Here is an 18,805-nt window from a genome sequence, read left to right on the forward strand (position 1 = left end):
CATTCTGACGGCACCCATTCATTGCAGAGGATCCATTGGTGAGCAAGTGATGTAATGCTACATTTCTTCAAATCTATTTCCATTAAGAAACAAACCCATCTTGGATGGCCCGAGGCTTAGTAAACCCTCAGCAAATTTTCATTTTTGGGTCAACTATTGCTTTAAACTCAGTCAATTTCACATTTTCAGAGATCATGTACCATGTCAGAAAATACACCTAATTGTAATTCAGCTCTCACTGTGGGGTCTGTAGCTGAAAAAGCCATTAGCACCAAGAAATGATATTACACCCTTGACCTCGTCCTGCTGCCAGTGATGAATTTTTATGGCCAAGTTGTTTGTTCATCACCGGAGACATATGCAGAGGTAATGGCCTAAATCACTGCCAGTGTTTACTTGATTTATAAGGGTTTGTTGATTTTGTCAGAAGTTACAGAGTGGAAATCAGAATTTGAACTTGTGAATTGAACTAATTTAATGATCATGGGCCCTCTCTGGACCATCATGTCACCTAGTTAATATTCATGAGTCATAGTAGTATTATCATGCTGTGAAGATATGCATGAGCTGTGTGGCCAACTTGCCATTGAGATACAGTTCCAGACTAGCTTGTACATTTGCTATTTGCATTTATCTACTTGTGTTCAGGTTGGATTGTAGAAAAAGAATCCATAATGAAATATTATATATATAACTGATATGTTCAAGGCCCAGAAAGGTAACAAGGACATTGTTAAAATAGTCCATGTGACATCAGTGCTTCAACCATAATTTTATGAAGCTACGGGAATGCAAAACAAAAATAACAACTTTATTCAGCGATTTCTTCTTATGGTGCTACTGACATACAACGTCCATCTCTCTTAGTTCATCATCTGTATATTCTGGTTCAAATAAGTAAGGCTGGGCAAAAAATCTCTGTATAAATCTACAGACAGGTTTACAAAGACTGTTTTATGTACAGTGTGTGTCTTCCTCTGCCTGTAAACATGGTGCAGCGCATGCGTAGTGGTACTCTTGTGAACACGTGTCGAAAAACTGAAATGAAAGAGAAGAAACTGTCGAACAAAGTTGTTATTTTTGTTTTCTTTGTGCACAGAAAATATTCTCGTAGCTTCATAAAACTGCGGTTTAACCACTGGTGTCTCAAGGAATATTTCAACAATGTTCTTACTACATTTCTGGGCCTTTAACATTTCAGTTATATTCATAAATATCTTAATTTGTGTTCCGAAGATAAAAACAAACATCAATTAAAGACAAAATTTTCATATTTGTGTGAAGTATCCCTTTAATATGGGCTATGCAAAAGATTTAACTATTGTTTGTCTGCAAAACATTCTGATGAATTAAAATACTTATTAGTTAGGAGTGTTTCTAAATGAAATCTGCCAAATTTCCTGCAAAAACACTGTAAGAAACTTTTTTTTGGGGAAAAATAATAACTTTATTCAGAAGGTATGCATTTAAATGATCAAAAGTGACTGTAAAGGCATTTATAATATTACAAAAGGTTTCTATGTCAAATACTGTAAATGCTGTTCTTTTGAAATTTCATAAAAGAATCCTAGAAAAATATATATCACTGTTTCCATTAAAAAGCATTTAGCAGCACAACTGTTTTCAACATTGATAATAATGAGAAATGTTTCTTGAGCAGCAAATCAGCATATTAGAATGATTTCTGAAGGATCATGTGACACTGAAAACTAGAGTAATGATACTAAAAATTCAGGTTATTCCTATCACACTTAAAAGTTATTTGAAACTGTTATAAGATTTCACAATATTACTGTATTTATCTTACTAAATTTGATTTTCCTGCATTTGATGACCAGACAGTATTTGAGCAGAAAAGTAGTGTTAAGAGAAGAAAATCAGAACAATTTCCTTTTAAAAATGCATTAAATTCCTTCAGTAATTACTGTTTGTGAGCCAAAGCTATGGATTCCTATGGGAGAAGAACCCATATAATGAACCCTGGCGCTTGAGCATGATTCTGATTTCTGAGTGATTAAAATCTACACTATCGAGGCACAGCACGTATCTGGAAGGGTTCAGGACCGGATGAGACGCTGATAGTTCCTTTCAGACTCAACGTTTGTCCCTCAAGAGGCAGGAAGGTGAAACGCTGCATCAGAGACGTGAAGAAGAGGAAGAGCTCCATTCGAGCGAGCTGCTCACCTGGACACATCCTCTTACCTGGAAATCAGGTTCTGGATTAGTAAACTCAGGGTAAACTTACAGTACTAAAGCTGTATGGACACAACCTACCTATTGAAAATGGGATGAAATGGTCTTTCTTCAAAAATTTACCATTTTCATCCAGAAAGTGAGCAGGATTGAATTCATACGGAGTGCTGTACTCATTCTTATCCTGTAGGATTGACTTCAGCAATGGCATCACTATCACACCCTGTGATAAACCAACGGGAAGTTACCGATTCATTCACATAAATGCTGTATGGTACAAGACGCAAAAACAAAATAACCTTCGGGATGAGACGTCCTCCCACTGTGGTGTCCTTGTTGGCCATTCTGGGAGGTGTGAAGGTAACAATGTTGGCAAACCTCTGGATTTCATGGATCACCGCGTAGGTGTACGGCAGATTTGTTCGGTCATCCATCAGAGGTTGGCGTGCCTGTCCAATCACCTGATCGATCTCAGACTGGACTTTCTCTGAGAGAAAATAGTCGACGAAGAACATGCTGATGGTAGTTTTTGAAGGCAAGCAACAGGAAGTGACATTTTTGATAGATTGCTATCCCACCTTGTACTTCTGGGTACTTGATCATGAAGAGTAAGGCCCATCTGAGTGTGTTAGAGGTGGTTTCTGTTCCTGCTCCAAACAGATCCACCACACAGTACATCAGGTTGTCCTCAGTGAACTCTGCCTCACTGTCCTTACACTGGCAATGATGAAATACAAAAAGAAGAAGAAAAAAAAATTCACATACCGCCAAAAATACATTTTGCGATATATACTTTTCCATTTATTCAACATATAAATATAAATATATATATATAAATATATATATATATATATATATATATAAATATAATTATATATACATAATAAATATAAATATATATAAACTGTCATTTTATTACTATTACCAAATTATCTGCTTTTTTATTTATGTATGATAATTACATTTTACTTATTTTCAATTGTTATTTATTTACAAAATGTATTTTTATTATTATTCTTTTATAAATTATATATTTTAAATATTTACATAAATATATTAATAGTTATATAAAATATTATCTTGCATTTATCTGTTTATTTACTATGGATTACTACAGTATATACACTATTATATATTGTACATGTATTTATATACATTAATCATATATATATATATATATATATATATATATATATATATATATATATATATATATATATATATATATATATATATATATATATATATATATATATATATATATATATTTAAATATATATAAAATAATTTCAGATATGTTTTTAATCTATTTCACTATTAAAGTAAATATACTTTATTTTAGGTTCAGTAGTTATGTTCCACTAAGCCCCTAAATATAAAAACTGTACCTTCACCATTATGAGGCAAAAAGCATCTTTCTCTGTAGGGCAGACATGAATATTTACAAAAGAGGTGCTAACACATGTCCCGACTACCCATAAAGGTCTCTTAAAAGAATATAAATACACAAGGGCATCCTGGGACACCAATACCTTCTCAATCTCTTCCAGATAACAGTCGATGTAGTCTTTGGGGTTGGACGGGTCTCTCTCCTCCTTGTGTTTTCTGATTTCCTCCCGCAGGAAGGGCTTAAGTTTAGATATGCTGGCGAATGCCGTGTGGTGTTTTCCTGGCAGCATCGACATGAGGGTGGGAAACTGATTATATAACTGTAAAGAGACAAATAAAGGACAAACATATGTTCAAACAATGCAACACTTTTCATAAAACATGAAATTAGCTTTATTGACAAATGCTATGCTACAGCATTCATTTCATTTCAGTTTAACTAGTTTTTGGGTTAGTCTTTTTATTAGTCTTGTTATAGCAGGCTGATCTCGTACCCGACCCCAGTTGGAGATGGGGAGCTGTAAGAATTCATCTAAATACTTCTGCATCAGATGGAAATTATGGTCATCATACTCAAACCTGTGACCAAACACCAACCCACAGATTATATTAGCCACAGCATCCGTCACAAAATGCTGAGGGTCGAAGGGCAAACCTAGAAACACAATAAAGAAAGAAAAGAACAATGTTATGAGTTCAAAATTATTCTATTCACATGCTGCCACACATTTGCTCACAATTATTTAATTAATTGATTTTTTTTTCCTTTTTATTTTAACATTTTATTTTATTTTTATTTACTATTATTAAATTATTTTTTTTATAATTTATGATCATTACATTTTGTTTTTACTTATTTTATTTATTATTATTATTTTATTACTTAATAATGTATTTATAATATTTTATTTTTATTTTAATAATTATTATTAAATTATTGTCAGTTATACTGTTTTTAAGTTATTTATTATCATTACATTTTATTGTTTGTTTTATGATTATTAGTATTAGTATTAGTAGCTTTTATTATTAAAACATTCAAATCCTGAAAATATCTGTTTATTTACAGGTACAAAAAATCCCAGATTTTCAATGTGGTCTCAGACTTTGAATCTCACTGTGTATTTATTTAAACGAAAAGAGAAAATTCAGAAAGATGAGCTCTCATGTGGTTTCCAAGATATTTGACCTTCAAAGGACACTTGCACTTGCAGATGGTGGCCTGTAGAGGACAGTATGTACATACGGCCCTTCAAGACATAAGTGTGACACTGAAAATGTCACTCCCTGGTTTTGAAACATGTCACTGGAGTTTTGGTAAAAGAATGACAACAATCTTGTTTGTGAAGGAGAAGAAATGGTGTTAACCCCTAAAATGTTGCTCACTGACCTCGTTCAGTCTGTAAAGAGTCACAGAGAAAGCGACACTCCTGCAGGATGAAGTTTTCTAGAGTTTTCTTCCCCACACCAAAGTATTTTAGAGTCGCTACAGCAAAACGCCTCTGCTGACGCCACATGTGTCCACTGGACATAATCAGACCTACACAGACAGAATGAAGTGGGCAAAGGTCAATTTTAGGATGAAAATGATTTCCGATTTTGCCAGGATTGAATCTGATTACTGCAATATAGCTTTTTCTGCATCTGTACCTTTCCCTTTAGTGAGCTTGTCAACCATAGGGAAGTACGGCCGGTCTGTGAAGATGTCCGCCTGCTCCACAAAAGCCTCTTTGAAACTCTCGTATCCAGTAAGCAGTATGCAAGGTTTGTTTCCCAGATACAGTGTGCTCACATCTCCATACCTCTCAGCAATCTAAACAACATGATCTGTACATGTTACACATTCACACAGAATTGTTTAACACATTTGTATTTGATATGTGACTTACCCTCTGAAAGGTGCCAAGTGGATCACTAAAGCCTATATTTAAAAAGTTTCCAACCAAAGGCAGAGGGAAGGGTCCTGGCGGCATGTTGTTTGTAAGAACATCTCGCAGGTGTTTCACCAGCAACAGCACACACAGAAATATCAGGAGACCCTGAACATCCATCCACTGACCCATCAGCTGTGACAGCACTGACGCCATGCTTACTGATACTAGAGGCAGGTTACACACAAATATATCATTCAAAAATGCATTTAGAAAATAAAAAGAAAAAAATATAATTTATATATATATATATATATATATATATATATATATATATATATATATATATATATATATATATATAAATAAATAAATAAAATAAAACAAATCAATTAATAAATACATACATAAAAAATAAATTTAGCCAAAACTGCAAATATATTAATCAGCACAACTGTTTTCAACATTAATAATAATCATGTAATCATGTGACACTGAAGACTGGAGTAATGATGTTGAAAATCCAGCTTTGCATTACAGGAATAAATTACATATTAAAATATATTCAAATAGAAATGGCTGTTTTAAATTGTTATAATATTACACAATATTACTGATTTTACTGTATTATTATCAAATAAATACAGCCTTTAGGGGGCATAGGAGACACCTAATCTCACAGTAATGTGTGTGCATATTATATATATATAGTATATATATATATATATATATATATATATATCTATATATACGCATATAATATATAAACTAAAAAATAGTTTATAGATACATAAAAATAGATACATAAAACATAGTATAAATATAAAATTTCATACTAAAACACTGCATATACATATTAAACCCCATGCACACACAATAAAATGGCAAAAAACAATGCAATTAAAACTTTACTAAATGCAACTTTACTACACACACACACACACACACACGTATATATATATATATATATATATATATATATATATATATATATATATATATATATATATATATATATATAAAGAATAAATCTTGAATTAATTTCAAAGTAAATGCTGGCATTTTCATAACTAATAACAGTTAAATGAGTGACACTTCACATTAGTTAACTACATTAACATGAACTAAGTATTGTTAACTATAGTTAACATGAACAAAAATACTACCGAAGTATTTATTAATCTTAAAGTTAATTTCAACATTTACTACAATCAAAATTGTATCTGTTAATAATATGGACCTGAGATAACATGAACTAACACTAAACAGTTGCATTTGTTTTAATTAACATTAACAAAGAGCAATAAATACTGTAACAAATGTATTGCTCATTGTTAGTTAATGTTAACCAATGCATTAACCAATGCAACTTTATGTAAAGAGTTACTCATAAATTTGACGGACGTGTGGCGTCTCACATCTGAAGAATCAGTGAGTTTCTGACTAATAGTCCTGAACTTTCAAACACTGCCTGCAGAACTAGGACACTGAATATGAAACACTAAATATAAAAAATACCCCAAAAAATAACACAGATCAAAACAATAAACTCAGATCTGATCAATCAATTCACACAAGACAATATATTACACTCTTGACCTTGCAAACGCACAAATGTTTTCAGTTATTAATTTTTATGACCTTCTTCTGTGAAGTAGCGATGGCCTACTTTCCTACAGATGTTTAGTGCATTATTGTTTTATTAGCAGGTTTTAGAGAAAAACTTCCTTCGAATCTCCTTCAGCTCCAACTGACAACTGCTTCCTAACTGAATAAAGCCAAATAATCAAGTACAAGCAGATCAGACTCAAACTGAGGAGTGTGAGCTCAATGACATATAAATGGAATACCAAATTAACTTTCTACTCACTGCATAATGTGTTTAAATACACACACATTCATAACCTAACCCTTACAAACTAAAACTGTAACACTCACTGTCCAAAAACGGTCCAACTTGCAAGAATTCTGAACTATTTTATTTTTTTACTGGAAATGACCCCAACCCTAATAGTTAAAAAAAAAAAAAGTAAAAAAAAAAAAAAAAAAAAAAAACATGTCAAGTTCTTAGAAACGTAATCTGTGCCAGTTTTACAGCATATTAAAAAAAAGAAACTGACTGTAAACAAGCATCAGTAAATGTTTTCACCTTTTGTAATAGTTGTGTATGAGTCCCTCAGTTGTCCTCGGTGTGAAAATATGGATCTCAAAATCATACGATTTGGAAAGGGTTCAAATAGGCAGAAGATGCTGGAAAACCAAAGAATGTGCAGGAGCTGGAGGATTTTTCTGAAGAACAGCAGGCGGGACTAACATGAACAACTATCACAAAATATACAAACAGTCGTGGATCATCCAGGAAATGACAGTGACACATACTATTACGATTCAAGAGTTCTGTATGTAAACTTTTGAATGGGGTCATTTTTAAAAATTAGGTTATTATTTTATCTTGGAGTATATGTGAACATCTGTTATGTGAAATTGTACAGAAATACAGAAACTGAAAGCATGAATTGAATAAACTAACCTGACTAAATTAACTTAACTCATTTAATTCATTTTTGTATACAAAATTTCAATAAAACTTAATGGTCTACCATTGATATAATTTTACATTCTATATTAATACGTTCTAAAAAAAATGTTTTAAATATTAAAATATATTACAAATGTATTTATCACTGGTATTTCTTTCAGAATGTCCTGCACATCTTTTCAAAAGCCTTGATTTTGACACTCTGCCTCCGTGGTTTAACCCCTTAACTGTCACCACTCATGTTTAAGTGCATGATCCAAACTTACATTTTTATGATTCATGAATGAAAACATTTTGTAAAATTATATTGATGTACCATTTTCATGGTAATGCAATGTCTGATTTTGAAATGGGTTTCAAATGATGAATTTTGAGATTTTAAGTTTTAAATTGATGTATGATTTCTGATGATTTAGGCACCGAAGAAGACTTTTTGTTTTGTTTTGTTTTTTGACAAAGGTCAGAACTCCTGTTACGATGTAGATTTTTTGGTGCACTCTTGTCATAAATTAATCTATTACTTTTCCTACATCATTTTTTACAAAAAACATTGGTTAAAATATCTATAGCTTTCCACCGATATATAGTTTGTCATGATTAGATTAGGATTTAATTGTAATATAGTGAAGTAAACTTAGGCGTCCCAGAGAGGGGACGGGTGACAAGTTAAGAGGTTCATTCTTTATCATTTTAATAGGGTAAAAGTGACTTTTGCCACCTGTAACGTTGCAAAGAAGGCAGAAGACAAACCGCTTAAAGTCCCTTCACGGTAAAGACAAGTAACGTTATCATAAAAACACAAGTTGGACTTTCTCCCCGACTGAGAGTTTACCTCACAAACGCAGCTACAACAGAAGCCGCATCTGAACATTAAACACTGCATAGATATAGGTATTTGTACTTACGAGCACTCTGTTTATTAATCAAAAAATGAACGGCCGTGGAAATACAAACGCAAAGCCGCTCAAATGAAGACTTCAGGCGACAGTCTGCGAGCGAGGAAGTGCGGAATGTTGTGGTGATGACGTCACTGCGCGCCCGCCTACTTTTTAACGTCATTGAGCATACACTAAGAATACAAATACAACGGTGGGAAAATTCAAATTTTAATTATAAATGTATTAAGAATTCTCAACATTGCAAACCTTTGTACGTCACTTTTCCTTGCTGAAGACTAACTTGTTTTTCTGCTTGCATTAATATCACTGAAAAAGTACCCACTAAAAACTTTTTAAGTTCTTAAAAAAAAAAAAAAAAAAGTGCCAGGCTTTGTTTTTGTAGCAGAAACACTTATGTAAAAATGAATACCAAGCAAGTTGTTTTAGATAAATTAGACATAATGTCACACATTTATTAAAGTGACTTTTGTGGCATTAGTGTAAAATGCAGGACATGACATGAACAACAGGAAAAACATCTTTTCTGTGTTTTTCTACAACTTTTGTAACATGTTTTGATTATTGTTACATGGCATGGACTGGACATATGAATTAGGCCTACAACAAAACGATTTTAGTATTTTTTGCATTTTTGTGACATCTGACGTAACAATTAATTACACTTTGGCTACAAAGGTCAAAACAAGTTGTTGATATGGCAGGAGTGGCCAGGTAAATTGCCTACAGCTATTTTTCTTTTTCTTTTTTCAGTTTTATTGTTAAAAATGTATGAAAGAGAGGACAGCAGAAGTTGGCAAAGTTTGCCCGTTTGCAACATTTGATAAGTGATAACTCTGCCAATTATGCCTTTTTAATACACACTGACTTTAATATCTGTTTAAAAATGTGATGTTCAGATCTGAAGCTTCATTATGATGACCATCTGCAATGAAACCTGAAATTATAGCCCTTTTAGTTGTGAAGTAAACAGAGATATGATTTTTTTTAGACCACTTTGTCAACATATAACTCATATATATTATCAAAAATCTATTTAACTGCAGCTTTCTACCATTTAAATACATATTTTCAGTGAGAAGTGTTTGTGTAGCATCTCTCTCCATTATAAAACACATTTTTGGTAACACGGCCTTAGATGAAAAAGCCATTGTGGATTAACCATTGATCATTTTTTCATCAAGGGCTGTTTATCTAAACCATCTTCATAACTTGGAATTTCAAGCAACCTGCAGGGACAAGATCTCTATGCATTTCTGTTTTTAAGCAGCATAGTCGATCACAGGAAACCTGAAATTGAGTAAAACGTGAGTATTTGCAAATATCATAAGTACACAGCCATAAATATCTGCAAAAAGCGGGAAAATCAAACCATAGCGGGTTGTAGGTAGAGTAGGAAATGGATAACAGCAGAACACTATTCTAGATTCACAGTGCATGTCTCCACAAAACAAGAAAAATAAACTGAAATATTGTGTGACAAGACTGATATGAACGATAAAGAAGTGTCTTTTCTCTTTCTCTATTCGATTTGAAAATATAAAGTGTCTCACAGCACTCAATACGGAACATTTAATGTACTTTAAAGTGATTCCATTCCTTCTTAAATCTCAGAGATTCTTCAGTTTTGCTCATCCCAGGATAAGTCTTCCGCCATGTGACTTCAACATGCCGGCTTTCAACATCACAGATGCTGATCAAACTAAAGCAAACGTGCTTTTCTCCTCATAATAAAGGGCTGGATCAAACGGTGATAGTTTGGTCTCAATTAGGTCCCACTGTAAGCTTCACGAGGTAGCTGCGAGGTCTCATCGATGGTGACCACCAGTTCTTCCGGCTTAATGGCGCTCGGGCAGTCAGAGTGATTGTACACGATGCAGCGAGTGTCGGCTGGATGCGAGAGTTCGCTCATTTCATTCATGCTGCTGCTGATGCAGTTCACCTCACTCTTGCTCCTGCGGTTGTCTGAACGGGGCCCAAACACCCACTCTGATGAGAGACACAGATTACAGATGATTATCAGTCACATTGAGACTCAAATGGATCCAGAAGGGACATTCACTTTGTGACAGGCAAGCTGGGACAATATAAAAACAGATAGGTATTATTCTGGATGCTGACTGGCCAATAAAGCATTCCAGTCATGCTGAAGGACATACAGTAACAGCTGTGATGTTAAACACCTGTTCTCAGGCCTCCATAGAGACCAATTATTAAGCTTAGTTTATGTGTCAGAGACCACACTTTAAACATTTGGATTAATTAAGATGAAGACTGAACATTTAAAACAAGCTCCAAATCATATAAATAAGTAACACAAATAAAATAAATCTCTTCATATAAACAAAATAAGGCTTTGTCTGTGCTCTTTGCATTGGTGGTGCTTAAAGCGTTTCCTTGGTTATCATGATCCAAACAAAGATGCTGCACATACATGCAACATGAACATTTTTAATCTAAATTAAATATTATGATTTCGAAATTTGAAGCAAAAACAGAATGATTTGACTTCAGTTTTGTGAAACTATACATAAAATTATCAGGCATGAAACCGAAACAGCATATGAGCTGAACGAGACGCAGATTCACTCTCACTTACAAACTGGTGCTTAAAGCGTTTCCTTGGTTTCTGCTGTAAAAGAAGCAGTGCTGCACTTACAAACTTTAATATGCATTATACAGAGGCAAGATGAAAATAAAAAATACCATCTAAACTTTTCCAAAGACAGTAAGTTCCCCTAGACATACTATAAACTCCTACCCCTAATTAAATCGCAATTTGTTTAGCATCTCAACCGATTTGAATCATCACATATCGCGGTTAATCATTACATCCCTACTAAAGATAGGAGCAATGATGCTAAAAATTCAGCTTTGCATCACAGGGATAAATTAAATAGAAAATGGTTATTTTAAATTCTAATAATATTTAACAATATTACTGTTTTTACTGTAGTTTTAATCGATTAAATGCAGGCTTGGTGAGTATAAAAAAGTGTTCCAATTATTACAAACTTCGGATCAGAAGTGCGTATGCAAAAATAATGTTTCAATAACACTGTTTGTCTTTAAAATTTTAACTTGCCAGGTACAACAAGCAAAAAGCCTTTTTTTCTTCTCCCATAACACTAAAATTAACCACCACACATGCTTACATTTGGGAGTTATCTGCTTAAGGATTTTAAAATAGTGCTTCTCAAACTAATGTGTCCTTATCCTTTCCACATTTTGACATCATTTCAGCAAAAGCACAAGACGATGTATAAGAGCATGTGTAGAATGTTGTTTTGGACAATGCAGAACCTTGGAGTTACAACTATGAACTACTGCATATTAGTATTTTCATTCAAGGCTTATTCAGTCTCAATTTTTGACAAAAAGAATATACAGATTTTAATCCGCAGGTGTTTTGCTTTTATTATTGTTATTCAGTACTTATTTTATTATTCAGTATTTTTAGGGTCTTTTTAATTGTTTGAATGGCAAACATTTCTTCAGGTAACAAAGAAATTTAATAGCAAAAAATAGTAATAAAAAAATGATAGGAGGCACAAAGCAGAAATGCCAGTAAACAGCCTCTGGCAGCAGAAGTGAGAGGTTAAACCATAGTAATCTGTACTGACAGAGGTGCAGAAATCACACAAGTTTGAGATGAACATACATACATATATTGCACTCAAATATATATATATATACTTTCATAGACTCATTATTTAAACATACATATATATATATATATAATGCACTCAAGCACATACATCTGATTACTGATGACAGTAATGTAGCAAGACTTTTGTGAGCCATGCACACTTTCATAGACTCATTATTCAAACATCATTATTCAAGGACATAAAGTTAAAAATAGACCAGGTCTTGATTAACAGGTCTGATTTCAAAAATTCAATAAAACTTAAATGATATGCAGCCCTACTTTATGAAACAAGTTAGGTGAATCTCACTAAACCTGTCACGAACATGTCCAGATCGTACTTCACAATTCATGAAAACAAAATTGATATTCCAATTAGGAAGCAACAACAGCATCTTTCTGTAATGCAGTACACACTACATAATATATATGAGCCCCAGGCTGCTGTCCGACTTCATTAATTAAACACTTTGCAGTTCACCTATTGCGAATTAAAGTGCTACTTGATTAATGATTCATACAACTGTAATGTACCGTCATCTAGTCTAAACGCTCCATCAAACTGAACACTAACTGAAAACAACCAGCCTATATATGCAGCCAAAGGCTGTAATAAATGCCTTCGCCTTTGACTCAGAAAGCATGCTGGAATAGATGAGCAGAAACAGCAGCAGGAACTTCAGTCTGAAGTGTGTGAGTAAACAATTGTGACTGATAAAAACTTTCCACATACGAATGTATGCCAATTAGGGGAGAAATGAGCATGACAAAATGATCAGGACGTTAAAAAGGATTTTTTTAATAATAACAACAAAAAAAAAAAAATTCTCATGCTGTAAGAAAAGTGGCTCCTGTATACATTTTTTTTTTTAATCTTGATAAAATTATACTTTAGACCATCTTATAATTTGTTTCAACTTGATATATTAGTTTATCTTCTATTATATTTATGGTTCGGCTCAAACGTTACATTTTAATGTAATATTTTTTGATTAATATTTACTTTCCTAAAGACAAAAACACTCATACAAAGTAAAAAAAAATAGTATAAACACCATACACCTATTCAGTATATTTCCTTTAAAAAGTTACTTCATGTAGGTCAGTATAATATTTTTTGGCCTTTTCAAAACTTAATTTCACCATAAACAAAAGAAAAAATAGCTATAATATGAAAGTAGTCCTTTTTTAGTCAATGTTTAATTTAGTTTACTAAATAAAGACAACTTTGAAATGCTTAATATGATGTGTTTTTAAAATGTGCATGCAATAAAAAGAAAAAATAAATAACAGAAAACTAAATAAAAACCACAGTAATTTCTAACTCATAAGCCAACTAGTATGTGTTCTGCACATCATCACACTGGGGTCAACGGAAAATGCTATTTAAACAAAATAGATTATTTTTATGTTTTTCCTTCCAGACAAATGCGAAGGGCAAAAGTCACTGCTACTATTCTAAGGTGTTCTGAGTGGTTGCTAAGAGGTTTCTAGGGAGTTCTAGGTAGTTGATAGATGATTTCTAAATACCCCCCCCACCCCCAGGCATTTTATCGTCCACAAAGAAAAAAATGCAAATCCTGTCACTTAGAAAAATAATGCAACAAAAGTCAACCCTAACCTTATTTTTCTTATCAGACAAATTGGAAACTAAGGAGAGCGTCTGACTTGTAAATCACAATTGTATTTTACTACCCTTGTCTGACCCTGTAGAGAGAAAAACTACAGTGAGAATCTCACCAAACCGATGATCTTCACATTTACACCTCTCAGGACCCACACAAAAGCACAGAGCTACATCTATAGAAGAGTACTTGGTGTAACCAGGGCTTTTGGAGAAATCTCTCAGGTATTGTTGAGTGCTCATGCCCCCTCTCTGCTTCGGTTGTGTGTGTGTGTGTGTGTGTGTGTGTGTGTGTGTGAGTGTGAGTGTGTGTGTGTGTGTGAGTGAAAGTGTAAGTGTGTGTGTGTGTGTGTGTGTGTGTGTGTGTGTGTGTGTGTGTGTGTGTGACCTGCCTTGCTTCATCGCTTCAGGTAAACGTCAAGGTCTTTGAAAAACAGAAGTGAGGGACCCTGAAGGAATTAAATGTAATTCTTTTCATCCCCTTCCGGATACTCAACACGAGCTTTGAGAGAGAACGGGTCGGGATGCTTGTGGAGGTGAATGTGAATGTACAGTGTTGAATGTCAGCAGAGGTGCATTTCAGAGTTGCATGTCAGAACTGATGCAAACAGTTGTGTGCTCCATCAAGGGCCCTAAAAACAGAATATTATCCATTACACTCACATACATACTGTATGTGTACATAGCAAACATTGGGAGAAACCTCCAAAAAGCACATTTCAGCCAAACTCATTGAACCAAACTTGTTGATCTGTTGGCTGGTTTTAGAGGGGTTTTAAGCACTGCTCAGCTGGGAAACCTGCTTAAACCAGGTCAGACCATAGGTTGGTCTTGTTTTTTCTTCAACAGTGCAATGTACAAAACTGATGCACATGTAGTTGCATTTATTCAGCTCGTTGTTAGCTATAAATGCATAGTCAAAAGAACACACAAATAATGAAAATTTAAAAGAATACTATATGGCTGGTTTTAGAGGGGTTTTAAGCACGTTTGCTGGTTTAGATTAGGGAAACCAGCCTAACGAGCTGTTTTCAATAGTGCAATATACAAAACTGATGCATTTGCATTTCTGTTTTTCATCTATTATAACAAAAACATCAAAATACATGCACAGTGTTTAGTAAGAGCGTTGTTTGATTGATCAAATACACTACATTTCCAGAATGCACTTACCCACAAACTCATGCACGAGATCCTTCACCAGGTGCCCCACGATCGCGTACGCCACGGCCACCACCACCAGCGCGGCCATAACCAGGTACAGAACCGCCTTGGGCAGCGGTATCGAGTCCCTCGGCGGCGTCCTGTAGTCTGTGTACTGCAGGTCACTCTCGGAGTACGAGTACTGAAAGACGTGCTCCATTCCGGACGTGTGATTGGAGTTGAGCGGCGGGTGACTGGCGCTCATGCCGCTCAGGTCGGGCTCCAGAGCCGTCACCATGGTGCTCGTCACCGCTTCCACCCGCTCCATACTCTGATGAACAAATCCCGCTGATTTATTCACAAGAGGCCAGATTTGAGAGAGAAAATAGCTCCAGTCCTTGATGGCTGTGGTGTTGCAAAAAAACATAATGCCTTTGGATGTTAGCCTTTCACTTCTGGTGGAAGTGACCTCCGGCATCACCAGTGGATCTAGTTGCGCCAAACTCCTGCTGAAGTCTCGTTCAGTTTATCCAAATGCGGATATCAGTTTCCTCATACATGAATGTCCTGGTTTGATAAAATGCAACTTGCAAATGTTAAAATGATTTGGAAATAAAACCAAAGCTTTAGAATTGCGCATACCATTTCACAATTATTCCCAAATACAGTATCACAGCACTATATTCTTTTCTTTAATGAGATAAAACAGAACTAAATGTTCTGCAGTATGAGCTTTGCGTATAAATAATAAGTACACTGTATTCTATTTAGAACATTCCCAAATTCCACGTATGCGACGATCGTTCGTGTCCATAAAAAGTCGCAAATAGCCAGGAATATTCTGTAACACATGAAACGCGTCGTTAAAAATGAATACCTTTCATTCTAATCAAAACGTATCCAAGTGTCACACAAACAGGATGTCTGTGATGATCATTCGAGTCTTACTTCCTCGTTTAATAAGAAAAAATGCAAACAAACGTTCTTTAAATGAAAAATGGTGCAGTATGATAGGAGTTTTGAGTATAAAACCTAAAACATACCTACGTCTAAATAAACGCCTATGCAGAACATTCACAAATACAGCGTTCACCTGAAAAGTATTTCCACATAAACACGATGCTTGCGAGAATCGTTCGCGTCCATAAAAAGTCGTTAAGAGTGCGAAAAATGCCTCAGCAGGCTACTGTCGTAACCTACACGTCATTTTGATTAATGTCTCATAATATACAAAAATCCGAAAGTCGTGTCGCTCTCCAGGAAAGCGTTTCCACAAGCAAGACATTTGCGACGATCGTTCGAGTCCATAAAAAAGTCCTTAAGAGTAATAAAGATCCCTCAGCGGTCTGCACGTCAAACGCGCTGACGAACCGATCAAATGTAGCGTCAACGCGTCAGCATTTGCCTCACAAGCTCCAAACACGCGCGTTAATTTTGCATGCTGTGGGTGGCCGGGGGATTCAAAGCGAGCGCGTTCTAGATCGTAACGAGGGTCGCCTTCAGCGAGTCTAACCCCATGTTGACCTGGAAACGGGTTTCATGGAGCTTTTGCATCATTTTCTCAAGGTATAAGGACGACGCGCCACTCGCTCGCGCTTCCCATCACCACTGAGAGCGCGCAGACTGAGGAATCCTCATTTTAAGCTACTTGAAGGAATAACTTTCACAAAACACTTAAAACATTATCTTTCGTCATGTATGAAATATTCAACGGGAAAGGACAACTTCTTTGCAGAATAATAGGTTGGGGTCTTTTTTTTTTTAGCCATTAACCATTTACTCGTTGAAGGACAAGGTTGAAGGAGACTATGCAGAATCGACGGAGACATCACTCTTATAAAAAATAATCACATTTTAACCATCACCATCACTAGCAGGGTGATAATGGTGGTCCAGGACCTCAAACCCCCGGGACAAACCTCTGTGGTTATCTCATCCGAACTACACTCATCTATAACTAGCCGTGCGCGCCACAAAATCACGTGTTCCCTTTTCTGATCACGTCGTGAGATATCCTCTAGCTTCTGCTGATAAGAGATGAGGAGACCTAGCGAAAACATCCTTCGTGTGTTGACCCGTGCCTCACGACTCCAAGAGCTAGAGAGAAGGAGATATATAGCCTATCTTTAATATTGTCTTAATGTGATCAACTTTCCTGACTGGGCAACATTATGAATCTATGTGAGCCATCTGAATTATTCCCTTTATATATATATATATATATATATATATATATATTGACATGAGTCAATATATAAATAAAAAACCTACACCAGGGATCAAAAAATGGTAACATCTAAATTAAATGGTTTTAACACGAAAATATTAATATTTAGCTGAATCAAAGGGACAGTTCACCCAAAAATTAAAATTGTCATAATTTACTCACCATCAAGTTGTTCCAAACCTGTTGTTCCAAACCTGTTTCTTTCTTCTGCTGAACACAATATATATATATATATATATATATATATATATATATATATATATATATATATATATATATATATATATATATTGTATATATATACCGTCAACCTTTTGGCTACCATCATTCGTCAAAATATCATCTTTTGTGTTCAACAGCTAAGAAATTCATACAGATTTAGAACAACAACAACGTTTTTTGGCTGAAATCAGATTGGAAATTGTTAATTAAGGTTAAACTTGCATGTTAGCACTTCTAACAGTGTAGTTTGATGTTTTAGAGGGGTTTTGAGCACAGTTATTAATAGTGTAGTACTAGAGGCTAACTTGCCGAACACCTGATTGGAAATATATTGAGACCAGCTGCTCATGTTAGTGATGCACCTGAAATAACCAATGCAACATTATAAAGTGGTTTAGTTAGCCTTTTTCCCCAAGAAAAATAAGACATCACTAAATGCTCACACCTTTTACTTCCCAAGAGAAATTTGTCATGGATAGAGATTTATAGCACATTTTAGAAACAACCCAGTTTATGGAAGAACATTATTTTTATGAGTAATGCATGAATGAAGAGGTAGGACTGTGCCCTTGCTGCATGCTTTAGTTTGCATTTTCATATTTTAGTATGAAATCCAGATTCCTGATCATTAATTTTGGCTGGACTCAAACCTGCAACTGTCTGATTAAAAGTCAAATGACACAGGCTTATTATTTGACCAAAACACCATGATGCATAGTATTAGATCACATCCCTGACATTTAAGCAAAGTTTAATAGTTTTGCATCATAGCTATATATATTTTAGCACCACAGAAATTCTGTATTGACCAGTCTGGAAGGGAACTATACATTTTATAACTTCAAACTTTTAACTGATGTTGGACACCATCCACCATTAGCTAAAGAGTTCACCGCCACTGACCCCCACAAGTCCCACTTTTCAAGTACAGCGGTAACCCCTGTCACTTTTCTCCACAGGAGGTCACCCAGTCTGCGCTTGTCAATTACCTCCTGTGATATTTTGCACACTTGTGTGTCCGCTGGCCTCGCCGCCCCCCCTTTCTGATGGAC

General features: G+C 34.8%; 2 protein-coding genes across 2 annotated transcripts; both read right to left on the reverse strand.

Moving 5' to 3' along the window:
- Positions 1 to 1,609: 1,609 nt before the first annotated feature.
- LOC109099605 (cytochrome P450 2J4-like) lies at positions 1,610 to 9,041 on the reverse strand. Its single transcript, XM_042750204.1, has 10 exons — positions 8,898 to 9,041; positions 5,472 to 5,680; positions 5,233 to 5,395; positions 4,973 to 5,122; positions 4,077 to 4,237; positions 3,726 to 3,902; positions 2,772 to 2,910; positions 2,493 to 2,680; positions 2,275 to 2,416; positions 1,610 to 2,202 (listed from the first exon to the last, which is right to left on the reverse strand). Exons 2-10 carry the CDS (start codon positions 5,667 to 5,669, stop codon positions 2,027 to 2,029), a joined length of 1,494 nt encoding a protein of 497 aa, XP_042606138.1. The 5' UTR covers positions 5,670 to 5,680; positions 8,898 to 9,041; the 3' UTR covers positions 1,610 to 2,026.
- Positions 9,042 to 9,356: 315 nt separating this feature from the next.
- LOC109099602 lies at positions 9,357 to 17,474 on the reverse strand. The gene is made up of 2 exons (XM_019113116.2): positions 15,335 to 17,474; positions 9,357 to 10,877 (listed from the first exon to the last, which is right to left on the reverse strand). Exons 1-2 carry the CDS (start codon positions 15,780 to 15,782, stop codon positions 10,657 to 10,659), a joined length of 669 nt encoding a protein of 222 aa, XP_018968661.2. The 5' UTR covers positions 15,783 to 17,474; the 3' UTR covers positions 9,357 to 10,656.
- Between the last annotated feature and the right edge of the window lie 1,331 nt (positions 17,475 to 18,805).

The sequence above is a fragment of the Cyprinus carpio genome, chromosome B23 (genome assembly GCF_018340385.1).
Source record: "Cyprinus carpio isolate SPL01 chromosome B23, ASM1834038v1, whole genome shotgun sequence".
NCBI lineage: Eukaryota > Metazoa > Chordata > Actinopteri > Cypriniformes > Cyprinidae > Cyprinus > Cyprinus carpio.

Coding starts and splice junctions, on each gene's coding strand:
- LOC109099602 (XM_019113116.2), bottom strand. CDS start 15,782: ATGCCGGAGGTCACTTCCACCAGAAGTGAAAGGCTAACATCCAAAGGC. Junction 10,878..15,334: donor TCTCGTGCATGAGTTTGTGG/GTAAGTGCATTC, acceptor GTCTCTCATCAG/AGTGGGTGTTTGGGCCCCGT.
- LOC109099605 (XM_042750204.1), bottom strand. CDS start 5,669: ATGGCGTCAGTGCTGTCACAGCTGATGGGTCAGTGGATGGATGTTCAG. Junction 5,123..5,232: donor CAAGCTCACTAAAGGGAAAG/GTACAGATGCAG, acceptor CTGTCTGTGTAG/GTCTGATTATGTCCAGTGGA. Junction 3,903..4,076: donor CCATCTCCAACTGGGGTCGG/GTACGAGATCAG, acceptor GTCTCTTTACAG/TTATATAATCAGTTTCCCAC.